This window comes from Lycorma delicatula, chromosome 3 (genome assembly GCF_047948215.1).
Source record: "Lycorma delicatula isolate Av1 chromosome 3, ASM4794821v1, whole genome shotgun sequence".
NCBI lineage: Eukaryota > Metazoa > Arthropoda > Insecta > Hemiptera > Fulgoridae > Lycorma > Lycorma delicatula.
Window position 1 is genome coordinate 61,649,440 of NC_134457.1, and position 19,944 is coordinate 61,669,383.

Below are 19,944 nucleotides of genomic sequence, written 5' to 3' on the forward strand. Positions count from 1 at the left end.
ACACTTTACTAATACTGGTTTAATAGGAAGGTTTTTGTGACAATGAAGTAAACATATGAAAAACTGAATTTTCTTTGAACGTAGATTTTTTTTTTCCTCTACCTTTCGTATAAGAAAAAGGAAGCAAATCATGATTTTTAAGCCAAATAAAAAGAGTATTTTTACTTTTCATTTTGTACAAGTTTATAGAGAAATTAATAAGTAGAATTTTCAAATACGTGTACAGTTTCCAATACTTTCTTTAACTTTTAATCCACTACACTTATTGAATTAACGGTTTAGAAAATCTTGCCAATAGAAAGTCGGTAAAGAAACATCGTTAGAGAAAAAGTGCAATTAAATCTATTTTTTATTGGACTTAGATACTTGTTTTACGCATCCATTGGTGTTGAGGGTTAATGAACAACACTGTTTCATGAAGGGTTTATTGATTCCTGGAAAAAATTACTCTTCAATTTAAAATGGAGTTATAGCTAATTTACACGTCAAATAATATTACATATTTAAAAAATTCGGTTGAAAGCCTATTTCCAGTCCGTCCGGGCGTTCCATTGTACAGATCGAGCTGATTTTTTTTCTTCTAATCGGAATGACCAACAGGTATATCATCAAATGTCATCGGACCCCAAACTTGAGTATCCTCGGAGAAATCTTCATTTATTCCTTAGTTGAGGCATTTTCCGAAATTATTACTCATAGGAAAATCACTTTGAAGGTCCGTCGATGCTTGATAATATATTTGCGAGTAATTCCGAACAGAATTTAAAAATCAGCTCTATCCGTCCAGTAGAATGTCTGGACGGACTGGAAATAGGTCTTGAACATGCATTTTATCTGCGGCAGGAAGGGAAAGAGAAAAACAAGTGGACTGAGGTAAGAAGTGTTGTAAATGAAGTAGGTTTTTAGCTGATTTTTTTTTTAAACATATAACATTACTTTGTAATAGTAACGTTATTACTATGTAATAGTAACGAGTAGCAAGGGACCATTAGTATCATATTTAAAGAATAATGCCTACGTTAAATTTCAAACAACCAAATTTTAAAGCAGGTAATATAATGTAATATATTCAAAATATACGTCATTAGTTGGAAATTAAGGTGATTATCATGCACTAACGCCTTTGAAGCTTGTGAAATCTAGCCTTTTTTATTTAGTTAATTTTTTTGAACGAATTAATATTTTTCAGTTACTTTACTATCCTTTAAATTAAACTTTATAACTGATAATGCGCCTGCAAATGCGATATTTGTGACGAAGCTGTTAATAATAAATAAATGATAGGCGGTCAATACTACCCTATTTGGTTATTTTATACTTTTACCTAAAAAATAGAATGAGACTATCCAGCAATAACCTTGTTACAATAAAAATATTAATAGGAATTGTATATTAATAACATTAAAGAATATTCAAATATAAACCGAGTATAATGACCATTTTATTATTAAACACAGTAAATCTATATTCATTTTAAACGTACATCTTTCTCCCTTTTTTTAATTAAAAATAAAATGTCGTATTAATAACCTCGTAATACAATTAATGCAGTTTTTATCTTGATGATATGACGATATAAATAAATAAAAAATTAAGTGACACCGTGACATCACGATGCTACGTCTCAATAATTCCCGGGTTAACTTTTGTCCCGTTCCGAGATACCGTTCCTGATCGGTCGACAAAACGGTTAGAGTTTGTTGGTGGTTGGGGGTGAGAAGGGTTAAGATGACGTGTGTCGAATTTCATCCAATGGTATTCGCGAATAAAGTAGCGCTTGCGTATTCCGATGGGCGTCGCGGAATCAGCGTGCGCAGCCGTCGTCGGCAGTGGGAGAACAGAAGACGAGAACGCCCCTTCCATCGGCCGTTTAGGCAACTTGCTCGACATTCAAGCACCGGGGAGCGGAGCGGTGCGATAATAAGGGGCGATTCCGCTTCTTTCCATCGACCGCTGGCAGCGGCTCATCGTTTAAACTAGAAATATCAACGGGAGGGTAGAAAAGAAGCTAGTAAAATTAAAAATTATTGGTATCGTTAATTCTTAATATTGACACGGTAATCGGTTTCGGTGTTTATCGGAGTGTATAATTGCGAGCGCTACAGTAAAACGAACACGAACGTACTGACGAAGGAGAGCCGCAGTCGAAAGCAGGATAAGCCGGTGGGAAAACAAGGCAGACAGCACGGCGCAAGAGGGTGGAATCAGGGACCGGGTCCAGGGAGTTCTGGGCGGTCTGTACTCGTCTTCATCATCACAAAGGGTTCTCGGCTACCTCTCACGCTTGGGGCCGGCCCTACCCGATTCAGGTAAGCTATTTACATACATAAGTACGGTATTAGATTAAAGAAGTTTGTAATCTATTTGTTTTAACGAAGAAAAGTGTTAACGGTAAAGAGAATATTAAAATTGAAATGTAAATTCAAATAGCTATAACGGAATAATAAATACACCGATATCAAAAAAATTAAGAATAAAACACGATTCTGTGAAAATAATTATAAGAATCTATCCTAACCACAAAAAGGAAACTTAACTCCAAATCTTAGTTAAACAACTTCCTTTTTTTGTTAGATAAGTCGATCAACTCTTCAAAAAATGTGTTTATGAATTTAAATAAAGTTTAAAAAACTCACTCTGTAATCCGTTTAGGTTTTTTACATATACAATTTCATACTTAACATGTTAATGTAACTTTATACTGGTTAACGAACAAGATACAACGATTAATTAAAGAATTTTTCTTTATTATTAAACGTAGATTTCAAAAGAAATAGACTTATCAAGTATAGATAATAATGAAGTTTTTTATAAAATATAGTCGCTTTAATTAAGTTATAATCCGTAGTCAAAGGCACTTGCCGCTCGTTAAAGGCATTATGTAGCTCGAAGAAATCTTTCTCTGTCCTCGTAGTTAAGAATACTCTTTGAAAACCAAATACACTGACAATAAGATCAAATAATACTTACGTAATTAATAAAGCAGCATAAGCTAAAGCAGCATGTACAAGACTAACGAGTTAATTTCTGTTTTTGGATTATAAAAAAAACTTTAAAAATTTTTATAAAAAAGGAATTTTTTAAAAATCTAACTCCGTTTGTATTTCAAACGCTAAAATTCACAACTAATAGTAACAGTACTTTAATTTAAATTTAAATCTGCGGACTGTAATTTAATTTAAATTACAATTTGTTTTATATAAGTCCATGTCATCTGGTTATCGTAAACAGAATTAACACATTTAACAGCCTTTGAAACGGTTTTTATCTATAAAAACTTTCATACGGATAGTAAGATATAAAAAGTAGCTTAGCGTTATGAAAATTAATACAAAAATCAGATTCTGGTATAAATTCTTCTAACTGCAGCTCTGATTTCAAATATTTTAATCGAAACAGTATGAAACAATATCATTTCAAGGTTATACTGATAAATAATTTAAGAAAAAAGACATTTACGTATTAGAGCGTTGTAAAGTAAGTCATCCAAAAATCGATTAACCTAAATATTTTAGTGACTCCTAAATTGTGACGGATTCTAAAATCACTATAATTGTGCTTTCTAAATACAAAATTTTAAACACAACATTAATAATAATAATAATATTTACCATTTTTATGACTCACCAAGCGAAAGGAGGATAAGTGCTCTCTAGCTGCTTTGTTATAACGTCATTACTGATTTTATTTATTATTAATAATAAATAAAATCATTGCGAGTCAATACAATCATTTATGATTTATTCCCATGTACATTTCAATTATGCTTGTGGGTATCTCCTTTTATTTTGTGCAACTACAAATATTATCATTTTTACATTTATAGTTATTTCGAAAAGATTCATTGGGTTTTGAAACTAACTGCATATACCAAATATTGTTAAATCTTTATTGATTGCATAATAGAAGCTATTAAACATTTTTCTAAGTGCATAATCAAATTTTAACATAAGTACTTTTATACATCTTACATAAGGTACAAAAGAAATGAAGTGAATGAAGGCACATTTTTTTATGATTCTAAAATGATTAACTGAATATCGTCATTGTTTTGTGTCATTTTTTTAAGTAAAATATCTTATTTGATATAAACAGATTTTATGTTTCTGTTATCCTAGGTGTGGAATACAAGCCTGCAATCGTGAATGAATCAGACTATTTTCAAAAAACCACAAATATGACGTGAAGTCTCTAATTAGGCAAGCCTAGAACAATGTATTAAAGAGAGAATAAATGTACATTTTAAGAGTTTTCTGAGGCCATTATTTGAATTAATATAAAGTCGCTGAAAATTGCACGAATTCTATTACAGAAAGACTATATTTTATCGGGGAATTTAAGGAAAGAGAAAGTGTCTTTCTGCCATCACCACATCGCCCTTATATTAAGGCTTATAAATTAGTATCAGATTTATTCATCAGGTCGTTTCATGAAAACACTTTGTATTTAAATATAAAATAAAATAAAACAGCTTTTCTTTTTTAAAAGAAAAAGTTTTACTGCTATGGTAATGAATTAATACATGCCGATCTCAAAATATATTAGTGTCTGTATTTCTAAATTTAAAGATTATAATAAAATCCAATCATTCGAATCCGGTAGTCATGTCCATAAACGAATGAACTGAAACATTTTTTTCATTAATACTACACTAACATAAGAGTTCGTTACTGTCCAAAATTCTTTAACGTCTAATGATTTTCATCCGGTAGGTATCAAATGAATTTACTCTATTGCTTTATAGCAGTGATTACATAAAGGTCTGAAAAAATAAAATGACAATTTTTTTATATTTTCCAAACCGTAAATCCAGAATTGACTGAAAACAATCAAGTGAGGTATATTATACCACTAACTCTTTTTTCTATGTTTTACAAGTAATAATAGGTTCCTGACAGTTTTGTAAAACAAAAATTTCTAATACCATTTTAATTAACTCTTTTTTTAGTTTTTTCTGGGCAAAAATCGCTTCGGCGTTATAATCGCCTGGACACGACAAACTTTCTGCAATAAACAAACAAATATTACATTTTACGTCTTAATTAGAATAATAAAACGTCCAACTGCTACACGGCAGTTAGCATGAAGAGTCGATATAACTACAGTAAATTAAATATCCAACTATAAACGGACAGCCTTAACAAATACAACACCCGGTTCAAAATTTCCTTATCGTTACCCAGGATTCGTCGAATGTTTCTAGGCAATTTATATTTAAGATGCAAAGCCGTGTAACTTACGCAATCAACAAGGATGTGGCGCACAGTCAAGTGGTTGTCGCATCGTATGCGTAATGGAGCGTTTTCTCCTGACCTTTTGAAAATGAGTAACTCTCGTATATCCCAACCGCAATCGGCAGAGAACCACTTCCTCTCGGCAAACTTTTCTGCATGAGGAGTACCATGCGATACAATATCTTTGATAAATCGAAGTTTGTTATCGACTGTAGCGGTCCAGTCATCTTACCACTTTGTACGAATAGTGTTTTACACAATTAATAAAATCAGATGTAGTAATACGAACGGTGAAGGACGGTTGACTACAAGCGTCTTTAGCGGCGGAATCTGCACGTTCATTATCCGGAATTCCCACGTGAGGGAGCCACCAGAAACTCACTTGTGTTGAGGTGGTTCAACTCAGCGATTGTATTATAGATCTCGGTAACGAGAGGATGTTTAGAATACAAATCTTCTTAAGCTCGGAGAGCACTGCTCAAGTTACTACAAATAAGGATGTGGCGGTATTGTGAGTTAATAATATTCAAAGGCTTATTGATAGCGTACAGTTCAACAGTAAATTCACTTGTAATATTAAAAAGACCAAACATATAGGTTCTGCCACTAACAACAAATACGCAACCAACGGTATCATTCTGTTTCGATGAAATATAGATTAATATTCATGAAATCCTTTAATTGAGTTTGATTGAGAGAGTTACACCAATAGAAATCATACGGTTTCAATAAATATCGACTAAAATGTGAGAAAGTGGGGTTCTTTAATTGTGTATTTAATTAATTTTTTTTTTTTTAAGTATTAATTTATATAATGAAAATGTTTATTGAAATGCATAATCTTTAAACGAAAAAATGTTAATAATTTAACTGCCTTATTAACATATAATAAGGCAAAAAATTAAATTGTTAATTGTTAAAAAATTAAATTGTTTTTTTTTTGCACTAAACTGAATGTAAATGTTTGCTTAACTAGTAACTACTCCACTTCTTCACAGGATCACTTTGAGGACAATAAAGAAACTGAAGGTCGTTATCACTTTTTCCTTGGAATTAAAAGCTAAGTTTTGAAGCATTTAATAAGAAAGATAAGAAATTATTTTAAGAAGAAACTCAAATCTTTATTTCTAGTTCCTATAGGTAACTGGAAGTTTTGTACAGCTCAGAAAATTTTTTACTTAGCTAAGTAATCTAGGCCAGTGCCACAGATAGTCTATATAATATACATAAACATAATTTATAGAACAGTTGAAACGTAACAAAATCATGAAATGTTATGGGTATTATTTTTTGTCTTCACAAGCGATGACTATGCAGTAATATTGGTTCAATTGTCTAAAACTCTCCCAGTGCTCGCTTAAATATCAAAGTTTTATGAAATAAATATTACCTCTCCAACTTAAATGCAAGATCAAATATTAATTAATCTGTTTTTAGTGCGTTTTAGTATTTAGACTGCAGCTTAGGTAAATAAATCGATATACCTATTGAAAGAATGACTGTTTTATCTTCATAATAAAATATGTAATTTTGAATTACATTTGTTATCTCTTACTCATTTATCACAAGAAGTATATAAATGTATAAGTGGTTTCATAGATAGAAGGTTAATCGGGGTCGTATTAATTTCATCAAATCGGTGTAAATAACGACAGGTGTTCGGAACAGGAGAGGTTGTTGAAAAAGGATCCAGTGTTATTATTAGTTTCGGAAATGAGCTGCACGGGTGGTCAGGAGAAACGGACAATAGTGCGAGTGAAATACACAACGAGTAGGTTTTTGTTTCGTCAAAGGGCTTTGTAGGATATGTCATTCTCCGGGGAGGTGGTGTGGGGACGTACATGGGGTAGATAGAACTAACACGAGCCGATGTTAAACGAGTGAGTCAGCGAAGGTAAGGGGGAAAGGAAAACACGCCGACCGGAGATGCTTGTAAACTGAATTACTCCACGCCGTATTATTCCCCTTCTCGGACCGAGTAGAGGATTCCTCTTTCCGATTGTTTTTCTACTTGCGTCCTATTTATAGCGAATAAGACCGGTATACACCGGTTTTATGGAAACACTGATTCTTAACGAATTTTCTTGATTAAAACTCAATTAAAAGTTTGCTGGACCTTTTATAAAAGAGAACACATTTAATATTTTATCGATTACTCAGAAAAATCAATTAATGTTGTAATGCTAAATGATTCATGTAAAAAAACTTAAAACTCCCGTTTATAACCGTGTAAAAAAATCGGTCTATTAATTGTAATTATCTCACCGAACAGCTGTTACTTTGTGTGTTGAGATGGGATAAAGAATTAAAGTGTGGACTTACGGGACGAAAAATTGATAGTTCGAGGCCAGGCTAAAATCATTATATTTTAACGTTATCAGCTCCTCAAATATTAGCTTACGATTACAGTTATGTTGTAGGATTCTCGTTAATAATAGCGTCCTGGTGATCCAGGAATATAATAAAGAACAAGGAACAGAAATGCGTATAGTTTCTCGATTCAATAATCCTCCATAAAATATCCGAAAGTTTCGAAATATCAAATGAATCAGTCAAATTCAGTTACTATGTATTCTGAGATAAAGCCGAATCTCATTCTAATCTGTTTAGAAAGGTGTAGTATTATATTTAATTTTGTTCGATTTATATGCCGTAGGCTTAAGGGTTTGCGTGTTTTGATAAAGGCAATCTATAATAAAGTTGGTCAATATGATATCAGGTAAGAGATATTGTAATATGATTACAATAAATATATTGTAATATGGTTGTAATATGGCATACTTAAAATCGTAATATGGTTTCATTCAGTTACAAGACCAGAATGAGACAAATTTTCATCAAAAGAATTTTTACATTCTTATTACCCAAAGATAAATATACCACATGTATGTTTTTAAATTACTGAGTAATAATAATAAAAATCACTAAAATAATGAATAAAATCAATCAAGTAAATCCAAATCATTAATCAGATAGTCACCATTTACAAAAAGCCTTTTAATAAAAATTAAATATATAGAACCGTTTTTTTTTTTATAAATGTATATAGGCACAAAAGCACAAGGTCATAATCAATCCTAACTAAATTAATTTATCATCAAACAATAAGCGTTATGGTTTATTTAAAAAAATAAACACTTAGGATTATAACTACAGAATTAATTAATTTTATTACAAAATCGATGACATAATTACAAATGCATTAGTATTTCAAAGCACACCGCGAAATTTTACTATTAAGTTGCAGTTTGGAAATAAATTAATTTCTTCACTTTAATGTTAAAGTTCAAAAGTTTGTAAGCTTTACATCGTCAAACAATTTATGTTTTATTTGTAACAGGTCATTTTATTTTTTAAATTACTTTTTTAACCAAAATAACTGCTGTGTATAATAAAACAACGATAGAAAACATAAAAAAAATTAAATTAGCACATATTAAACATTAAATTAAACATAACACATAATTAAATTAGCTGATAGCATCTTTATCTTAATTTTTGAAAAGGATTTTCAAACACAACCATTGTTAAGTAACAACTTTTTAAGTGACAATCACAGTACAGAATATGCTCAGTTACAGAAAAGCGTTAGCTATCAACTAACGCTTTTCAATAGGTACAAACAGAAAAAAAAAGACCGAGACCCGGCTGCTAAGGCACGGCCCAGGAACGGCATAGCCGCGCCCGGTGTCCCTGACCTTAGCGGTTAGAGGCAGAGGCAATATAAGAATAAGGAAAAGATCCGGAACCGGTGAGCCGACCTGTCATGCTGGACGTACTGCCGGTAGCTGGGGAGGCTCATTAGAGTCTCAAGGACACTCCCCTGGGCTGAGTAATACTTGATTGTTGAGCCGGTCCAGGGGAGCAGAAGAATAAATATTAAAAAAAATTGGTACAATTGCATCGGTAGCCTGTATTTAATTTAAACGGCGCTGTACACTATAAGTATAAGAAACTTTGCTAAATACACGCATTGTCAAAGTCATGGTCAGTTATTCTTGCCGCAGGGTGAAGAAATGAAGTAGTATGTATAAATAAATAATCGTAATGACGTAGATCGGCATATTTCATTAAGTACTCAGCTCTTGATATGAATCCTTTTCACATTAATAAATAACTAATTGTTTAACCATCATTCTCAAAGAAATATAAAGTTGGTATAAATTAATAAACTCTTATATATGCACGTATAAAGTTTTTGATAAACAAAATTTTGGAAAACTATACATTTTTTTTTACTAGGAAATAAAAAAAAAAATACTGTTACTGTCAGTTATTTAAAATAATTCAAATAAAGTAAAATAGTAATAATAATAATAATAATAATAATAATAATAAAATGCAACCATTCAATTATTAAATTTTATTTCAATATCTTCAAAACTAACTTCAAGATAAAAGTTTTCAATTTTCATTAAAACATAGAAAGTCAAAACGGCGTAGGGTTTTTTAAATTTAACTAATATTTCACGGGGTAGTTGGCTTTCAATTAGCCACACTTCTCAGGAGTAGTCAACCTGAGACTGTACAAGACTACACAGGACATTGAAAATGTCCGTATGAGGCCTGCAGCGAAAGTTGAGTTAAAAAATCACTGATGTAAATGTTTACCGAGGCATTTACATCGGTGACATCCCAACCGAGCCTGGCTTATTACTGTGAGGTGTAATCAGTTGATGGTCTAAAAGACGACTCCCGTTAACGTCTATCAGTGCTAGGCTAGAAACGGTGGGGTGGTGTGGCGACGGGAATCATCACAAGGTGGATGTCTTCCCCTACGGAGGCTGGGATGTACAAGTCTACACTTCATTCACATTCATAAATATCATCCTCATTCATCCTCTGATCGACCACCTAACGGTGGTACCGGAGGCTAAACAGAAAAAACTAATTTTTCAACCTTAGATTTTTTTTAAACGGCTATCTTTACTTCCTTTTTGCGAGTAAAGGAAGTATTGTAATCGCGAAAAACTTTGATTTTAAGAAATTTCAGATTTTAACGGAAATATCCATTTTGACCATCCTTGAATCCATTTTGACTAGTTTCGGCGTGACTTCTGTAAGTATGTATGTACATACGTATCTCGTATAACTCAAAAATGATTAGCCGTAGGATGTTGAGATTTTGGATTTTGGACTGTTGTAACATATGGTTGCGCACCTCCCTTTTGACTGCAATCCACTGAGCAAAAAGCGTCCAAAAAAACCAGATCAAAAAAAATTTGGATTTTGGACTTTTTCTTAACTGCAATAATAAGCCCTCATTGAGAGCCTTTAAACGATATATCATAAGTCACTTATTTCAATTGGTTCCAGAGTTATAGCCAAATGAAATTTTAACTAATGAAATGTTTGGATCTATGAGGCACATCGGTTCGATCAGATTTCATCTTTAATAAATTGCAAAAAATTATTTTCTTTTAGTTCATTATTCCTGTGATATTGTCGGACAATACTCTCTCTAATTCGTAGTTGATCATACTTCGTTTATTTGTTTTTTGTTGGCAATCATTTAATCACTCTTTGGTTTGATATAATTCTTCTGATCTAAATTTGTGCACACGTTCTTAATTTTTGTATTATTATTATTGTATAAATAAAGTTCGTGTTTACATGAACGTTATTAATGAAATAACATTTTATGTACTTTTCATTTTTTTTAAATGTGTATACGTAATTTAATAGTAGTACAAGAAAGTTATGTGTTGTCCACATCAGATTTTTTTTATTAACATTTAATTTGTTGTATTCATTAAAGATTGTTAATTTTCGATCAACCAAGTAATTTATTTTTTGCAAAATTAAGAATGATATTCTCGTATCAAATTTTGTTGATTTCATATTTTCACAGTTATAATTCAGGAGACTTACAGAAAAACGATAATTTTATTAATTTATTGCAAAATGTACAGTTTTTTAATTACAAATATTTTTTAATACATCAGTTCCAAACTGTATACTTACTATCCTGGCTCATTATTTCGCAAGCTTGATTATTCTTTTTTTTTCTTACTTTTTAATGTGCAAAATGAATTAATGACTGTAATATTAGACGCAGTCAAAATAATCAAATAATGAAATTGATACAGAATTTAATAAATTAGTGTCACGTTTACATTACTAAGAACTAAAACTGAAATTAATTAATGAAACTTCCATATCGAATTTTTAACTCAAACCTTAAAAACCAACTATTGTGTTTGTGTTTATTCAAGTGTTTTATAATACTTATAATAAAAATATATTTTAAATATAAAATACATTTTTAGTTTTAAAACTACATAAAGCAAAATTTGAACAAATTAAAGAATAATAAATACAATGAACAAAGGTAAGATTAAGGTCATACGTTGTGAGGCCAACATGACCTCACAACGTTTGAACTAATACTATTCGATATGAATGATATTATAAGGAATGTATTAAAGAAAGAGAAAAAACAAACGAGAACAAAAATAAATTGCATAATATTTGTTGAGATACAATAATTCTAACACGTACTTCAAAGTATTTTAACTACCCTGGAAGAAGAAATGAAAGAGTATGGAATGAAAATAAATGTAGGAAACTAAACTAATAGAAGTAAACAACGGAAGGAGATTTAGTATTAAGGACAAGTGAAGGAGGAATAGAAAAAAGAGAAGATTATAGATATTTGACAATTATTGTGACAGAGGACTGGAAGAGAACAAATGAAATAAAAGGAAATATATCAATGTCAAAGAAAGCCTGCAGTAAGAAGAGGAAATTAGTACGTAGTAAAAGTCTGGACTTCGAATTAAGGAAGAGGTTTGACAAATGTTATGCATGAAGTCTCTTTTTGTATGAAAATGAAGCATGGACGATGAGGAAGAAGGAAAGGGACTGGATTGAGGCTTTTGAGATAGTGATATGGAGAAGAATGAGGAAAGTAAGATGAATGGATAAATTAAGAATTGAGGAAGTAATGAACAGGGTTAAACAAGAAAGAACTCTGTGCGAAAAGTTCATTAAAAAATAAAAGGAAAGTAGTGTGGTAAGAGGAAGTAAATTCTTGACAACTGCATTCGACGCGTAAACAGAAAGAGAATGGAAGTGAGGAAGAAGAAGGATGAAATTAATAGGTGAAGAAAGAAAACTACAAAGGAACGAAGGAGAAGGATTGGGTTAGCGATGGATGGAGCAGCAGTCTCCTAAGGTACCAGGTAAAATACCAGATGTTTATGATGATCTTGAGCGTATAAAACTTTTAGAAAGACTTTATTATTGATATATGCATGAAAAATGTATCAAAGCAAAATTAAAACTCGTAAGTGGTAAACCTCAGTGGATGTCAATAATGGATGGTCATCGCAAATCATCTGATTTCGAAGTCGAGAGTTCTAAGGTTCAAATCCTAGTAAAGGCAGTTACTTTTATATGTATTTGAATACTAAATCGTGGATACCGGTGTTCTTTGGTGGTTAGGTTTCAATTAAACGCATCTTAGGAATGGTCGACCTGAGACTGCCCATAACCACGCTTCATTTGCATTCATACACATCATCCTCATTCATCCTCTGAAGTATTATCTAAACGGTAGTTATCGGAGGCATACTCATTCATCCTCTGAATGACCGAAATCTAAATGACCGAGGCTAAACAGAAAAACAAGAAAGGAAAACATAACTGAAATATTCATCAATAACGAGCTGGGATTTTTCCAGTTAGAATAAACAGAGTGTATCACGAAGTTCTCCAGGGACTTTCGTAACCTATCCTAGTTGTGAAAATAATAGAAAACGTTCATATAAACATATATGTCCTAAAATGCTTCGTTTGCGAGTTACGGCTAATGAAAGATTTTTCTCGAATTTCAGCTACCTTGGTGAATAATGTCGTACTGAAATTTGTAGGACGTAAAATAAGAGGCATAGTTAGGGTCTGCTTATGGCTTTTGATCTGAAATATCTAATAAAATTGATCCCAGAACAGTATTTGCAGCAGTTTTTTTTGAGAAATTTGGGGTGAAAACTAATAAATTAAGCATATATGGGCAGAAGTAAATCTCCAAGAAACGGAGGAAGGCAATTTTCAACACCGATTTAGCGTCAATGTATGGTTCGGTCTTCTTCACAGTCAGCTGTTTGGAACATTCAAATTACGTGGCCGCTTAATTGGTGAGGTCTATTAGCTATCTTCAAGAAGAATTTCCGCAGATGTTGAAGATGTTCTTCTAGTGCTGAGAACCAAAGTATCCTTCCAGCACGACGACACGCACCCCCATTCTCTTCTGCGGTTTCCACTCACTTAAGTCATACTCTTAAACTTATATTCATCGCCATCAAGATCGCCTGATCTAATACCTTTAGATTTTTGCGTCTGAAAATGAATGAAAATATTGTATATTCGTACAAAAACATTCTCGAGAGGAATTAATTGTCCACATTAAATGAGCAACTTAAGGACAGCCCTGAAGAACTAAAAAGAGCGACAAAATCACTACAGAAACGTGCCATGAAATATGTTGTAAAGGCTGGTCATTTTTTTATTGTTTATTATAAACTGGTACGTAGAATGCACCTTGGTATACTGTAATGTTTCCAAATTTACTAAATTTATTTTGTCTTAATCAGCTTATCTTACCATTTTATGCAAAATTAAATTCTCTACTATTTTTTTTTAAGTTTTATACGTTTATTACTCATTTAAAAAAGTTATTGTACGTCTAACACAAAAATAGGGGTTTTCATCCCAAATTATTGGGCTTCACTCCAGATCAAAAACTACTTCAGATACGGTTCTGAAACCTATTTTATTTGATTTTTCAAATGAAAAAACCTAAGGAACCACTAATTCTGCCTCTTAATTAAGTCCTAAATATTTCAGTACGACCTCATTTTACCAGGGTAGCTGAAATCCGAGCGAAATCTTTCACTAGGTGTAACTCACAAACGAGGCATTTTAGGACATATGTGTTTACAAAAACTTTTTCCATTATTTTCACGAGTAGAATGTGTGATGCACTCACTCTGTATCAAATATTTAATTCACTGTTAGTAGAAAGTGATCATAGTTATTTTTAAAAATAACTATTATAAAATACATATGATTTTGTTTTTAAATCGAAAAATCTTTCCACAACATCATTAATGTAACTTATCAAAGCCCGACACAATTACCTTATGAGGTGATTCTGAAGCAAAAATAATATCCAAATGTAAGCAAAACAAAGGTTATAACCTCTAAAAATAATATAAATTAAGTTTTTTATTTAGGCAAAGATTTGGTATGAATTTCATTATTTCAGCAATCATGAATGGTAAATCAGCATAACTTAGTTATATGACATACGAGTATTTCCTTTTTCTGGTATTTAATGTTAATGTTTTCTCATACTTAAAACTAAATCTCCTACTTATAGTTATTTTGCAAAAAATTATATTTTGTAAGGATGCGATCTGGTGTGTATAAATAGCGAATTAGAGATAAGCTATATTCATGTACAAACCTCACTAATATGTATAATAAATATATTATTATTTGAATTTATCACATCTATTATTAGTTTTTTTCGGTTTCAGGTTATCTTATTCTGAAACTATACCATTAATTGAGCCCTAACAGCCTAATTTCATGAGAAACATAAATATAGTTAAAAAAAATTACTCAAACGTATTTAAACGATGGCTTTATCGCAAATCAAAGGCAATGCTAATCTTTGTTCGAATGGCGTGTCTGTGTAAAGACAAATTACTAATACCATTTTACAAGTAGTAATATTATTTTTATTTTTAAACGGTTTTTTCATAACAAAAACGATGATGAATTTGAAAAAAAACTAAATTTAATAAATATTATAAATATATATCTTTAAAAACAATCGATTGCGTTTAAAAACTGGACCCAAGGTGGTAGAAAATGAACCGACAGATCGATAGTAACTGGTTTAAAATTTGGTCACACATACACTCTCTATTTTGGTTGCCTAGCAACCCCTGTTCATTCAAACAAAACTTTCAAAGCAAACATTGCTATATTCTTAAGGTAAATAACATCTATTTTAAGATTTTATCCACCTGAAAAAACGTCTTGTAAGATATATTTTTTTTTATTTAGAGTAAAGCCGATAGGCACAATGTATAAGCCCATAGACTAGAATAATAATTAGAGAATTATTAAAGGCTGGCTTTACTTCCAACTTCCCATAAAAAAATAATTTTATTGAATATTCAGGAAGTAAAGCACTCGTAGTTGGCTAGAATGTTTTAAATCTGAAAACAAAAATATATATGTCCGTTAGTTTTTATTATAAATTTCATCAGCTTAATGAATATTTCAATAACCAAGGTAACTTCAGAACATTTGAAAATGAACCTTTTAAAATGAAATATATTTTTTAAAAATGTTTAGAAAAATAATTTTAGCAAAAAAAAAATCCAAATATTTTAGTTGTGATTACAGTAAAAAAAAAAAAAAAAATACCGACAAAAAAAGTCAGAGACAGATGTTTTCAGACTTAATCAAATTAACATTTTTTGCACACCTTTAACTGAAGAATCGCAAAGTTATTAATGAAATCTTATCGTAAATATCATAATTCTATACCTCAAAACTATACCTTTAAATAGTTTTATAATTTACAAGTTTTCTTACAAATATTTTTTATGCGGTATTTCAATTTGGTTTTTAGTAAATTAAAAATTTATATTAATTAAAGATTAAAAAATCAAACAATAGATTTTAGCAAGTAGCTAAAAAAAAAACTGAGTTTTTATTATAAATAATACCTAAAATTCACATGAGCTAAGAGGTATTTTTTTTTCAATGCAAGTATATCTCGTTTTATATCAGTTAGTATTCATATATCCACTAAACCTTATAAATGATATTCATGTATCCAAAGAATATCAGTCGAAGAAAGAAAAAAAAATTAATATTTTGGTTGAAAAAATAAATTTTCTTATTTCAGAAACGTTATGGTATCTTAATTACTAAGTATGATTTTGATTTCAACAGTGCATGAAAATATGAGCGTACGGACAAAGAAATGTTCTCAAAAAATAAACTTTAAGAGAAACAAACATTACTTCATAGATTTCTTCAGAAAATAGTTGTGTATAAATGGAAATTAATCACAAAATTATTCAAATACACGAAAAATATTTAACGTTTAAATTTCCTCTGAAACTTTGACGTTAAGTGACCTGTTAAGAACATATTACAAAAAGTAAATTATTAAAATCTAAGAAATTATCTGTAGGATAATAGTAAAGTAAAAATTGATGAAAAAGAGACAAAATTTTGCATAAACATAAGAAATTACAAACTTCATAGGTGTTATTTAGCACTCGTACAATTAATATAACCTCATCATTAATCTGTTATTAAATAAGATTAATAAATAAATATAGTTCATATTTTTACAATTTAATTCAAATACAAAGTGAACATTTTTATCACGATAAGAGGCTTAGGCCTAGAATATATTTTCACACGTATTAAAACAATAAGTTCAATTTTTTAAATTCAAGGATTGCCATACAGAATTTAAAAAAAACGTACCTAAGAATTACTTTTAACAATATTACGATTTTAGCCCCGTATATGGAAAAAGCTTATTGGAAAATCTTATTAAATTCCATAATTTTAACGTCATTATTTTCTTAATGTCTTGTTTTTAACATGTAGAGTAGTATTCGATCATTTTGTAGATAATATCTTTTATTTCAGATTCCTTATACTAACCTTTCACTGACCTTTCTAGTTCCTTTGTTCTTTTCATTAAGTATGCGTTTTTGAAAGAAACGAAATAGCTACCATGATCTCACACCTTTTGATGAGATACAATAACGCTTCTCTTTTGTTCTTTCTTTGTAAATTGCGGTAGTAACTTTTTTTTAATATTCTTTGGAAAATGCACGTTTTCCAAAGAAAATCTCGTCAGTAACAAGTAAAAAATCGATTAATGGGTTTTTGTTTTGTATCTTTTAAAGGTTTGTGATCATGGCTGGCAGAGACGGTACGAGGTACAACGGCTACCGACCCGAGACCCACAACCAGGACATCGCCCGACGGGGCAAGGCCGGACTCCAGGTGCTACCCGGCAGCGTCGCTCCGCTGGTCTAGTGACATCGTTTCCGTTATTGTGAGTGACAGCCTTTAAAACACCATGACGACGTTCAATCCGTTAACTGCATGTTGGGACTTTTTTGGTGTACTCACCGTTCCAGTGGTGAACTTGGAGGTGAAAGAAGTAAAAGATATATTATGGGACAAGCTACAGGAGCCGAAATCACAGCGAAAACTGGTTCTGGTTATCGTTTCTATAGCTCTGTTACTGGATAATATGTTGTACATGGTGATAGTGCCTATAATTCCGGATTACCTGCGGTACATCGGAGCGTGGGGAGAGGAAGAAGCGAGACTTGCCCACAATCTCAGCCTTCAAGGAAAACCTAGGCACCATGATCACCACGGCCAGGACTCTGCGACCGGAATTCTTTTTGCTTCCAAAGCCATCGTCCAACTCATGGTCAACCCCTTTTCAGGAGCTCTGATTGACAGAATAGGCTACGACATCCCGATGATGGTTGGCCTCAGCATTATGTTTCTATCGACCGCTGTGTTTGCATGCGGTCGGAGTTACGGAGTCTTATTCTTCGCGAGAAGTTTACAAGGTGTAGGATCTGCGTTTGCCGATACGTCTGGGCTTGCTATGATTGCCGATCGTTTTACTGAGGAAAATGAAAGATCCAAGGCGTTAGGAATCGCCCTTGCTTTTATTAGTTTTGGTTGTCTAGTAGCGCCGCCTTTCGGAGGAGCTTTGTATCAATTCGCCGGGAAAGAAGTGCCCTTTTTGATTTTGGCTTTTGTGTCGCTAGCTGACGGATTCATGCTTCTTTTGGTCATGAAACCTTTTAAAGAGCAGTTAAAAGATGCCAGAAACTATGATAGCAGCAAAGGCAGTGGTGTACCGATATGGAAGCTGTTTATGGACCCGTACATAGCCGTATGCGCCGGAGCGTTGATGATGTCTAACGTCGCGTTGGCGTTCCTGGAGCCTACTATATCTCTTTGGATGGAAGATAACCTCACCACTGACAACTGGAAGATCGGAATGATATGGTTACCGGCATTCTTTCCACACGTCATCGGTGTAGTGTTGACGGTTAAAATGGCAAAGCGTTATCCTCAGTACCAGTGGCTAATGGCTGCAGGCGGCCTTTCGTTGGAAGGACTGTGTTGTTTCATAATACCGTTCTCCACATCTTACAAGGTGCTGATGATACCAATATGCGGTATTTGCTTCGGGATAGCGCTGATCGATACAGCCTTGCTTCCGACTTTAGGTTACCTAGTCGACGTCAGATATGTCTCTGTTTACGGAAGCATCTACGCGATAGCGGATATATCTTATTCGTTGGCGTACGCCGTCGGACCAATAATTGCCGGTGGAGTGGTTGAAGCCATTGGCTTCACAGCATTAAACATAGGCATTGCATTTTCGAACTTATTATATGCTCCAGTACTCGTATACCTGAGGCACATATATGATTTTAAACCGTTTGAAAACGAAGCTAATATATTAATGTCGGACCCGCCTGATAAGCAATATCAGACGTACACAATGCACGATCAACAACCCGTGCAAGGTGACTTCAAAAACCATCTAGAATACACAAAATATCAGGAGCAAGAAAACGGATATCGGCAGAACGGTCTTACGGAGGAAACCGACATCGATAGGCAAACAACTCAAACTGCAGAAAACGGCTACCGAACAGATTACCAGTACCAACAGCAACAGTATGACCAGTATCAACAACAATCACAACAACAGCAACAGCCGCAACAACAACAACAACACTCTTACAGGTATCAACAACAGCCACAACAAGCATATCAACAAAGTCAACAAATGTACCAGCGGCAAGGTCAATACGTGGAACCACAACAATCGGCTGACAGGCAACCAACGGCAGCCGATACTAATCCATTCAGAAGGGCTGAACCTGAGCAAGCAGGAACAGCCGATAAAAACCCCTTCCGACAAAATTTAGGCTACTAAAAACAATTACAGAACAAAAAATAAGTTAAATTAATTTTAATTATATTTGCCATTGTAATAAAACAAAAACCAGAGATTTTAAAATTAAAAAAAAAAACACAAAAAGAAATAATTATAGTAAATGTGGTAAGATTAGTTAGAAGTATATTATTATTATTATTAATTTATAGAAAAATAAAATTTCAGACTTATTTAAATGATTATAGCCATTGTATTTATTTAATATAAATTACAATAATAATTACAATTATTTTTATTGTAAATACTGATTACACGGTGTTGTTCATATCATAATAATAACAAATATTATATCATACCTGATAATTATTTTTCGTGTTACTGGTAAAAAAAAAAAACAATATTAAATTAAGAAGTACGTTATATATTGTAAAAAAAATTGAGTATTTCAGATGTGTTACAAATTGTATAGATTATTTTTAAATGTGTAATATGTACGACAGTGTATAGATTTGTAAGTGAGAGTGCGGAATATTTATAATAGGTGTATTTATATATTTTAAATATGTATATATTATAATTATTGATGATTAAATAATAACTACTTCCGCACTATAAGTGGTGCAACAAAAAAAAATGTAGTATTGTTTTAAGTAATAGTAATAATCTAATGAAAAAATAATATTTTATCATTAGATAATTAAAATTATTCAGTAATGAATT

At 31.9% G+C, this 19,944-nt stretch overlaps 2 protein-coding genes across 2 annotated transcripts in view; both read left to right on the forward strand.

The window, feature by feature from the left end:
- Positions 1 to 2,134: 2,134 nt before the first annotated feature.
- ChAT (Choline acetyltransferase) overlaps positions 2,135 to 19,944 on the forward strand; it is a 212,786-nt gene continuing 194,976 nt past the window's right edge. Inside the window, exon 1 of the mRNA XM_075359890.1 lies at positions 2,135 to 2,309. The gene's annotated coding sequence lies outside the window, so the exon portion shown is untranslated. The remainder of the gene's footprint in view (positions 2,310 to 19,944) is intronic.
- Positions 17,206 to 19,385, forward strand: VAChT (Vesicular acetylcholine transporter). The gene has a single exon (XM_075358879.1). The coding sequence runs from the start codon at positions 17,365 to 17,367 to the stop codon at positions 19,261 to 19,263; it is 1,899 nt and encodes a 632-aa protein (XP_075214994.1). The 5' UTR covers positions 17,206 to 17,364; the 3' UTR covers positions 19,264 to 19,385.

Coding starts and splice junctions, on each gene's coding strand:
- VAChT (XM_075358879.1), top strand. CDS start 17,365: ATGACGACGTTCAATCCGTTAACTGCATGTTGGGACTTTTTTGGTGTA.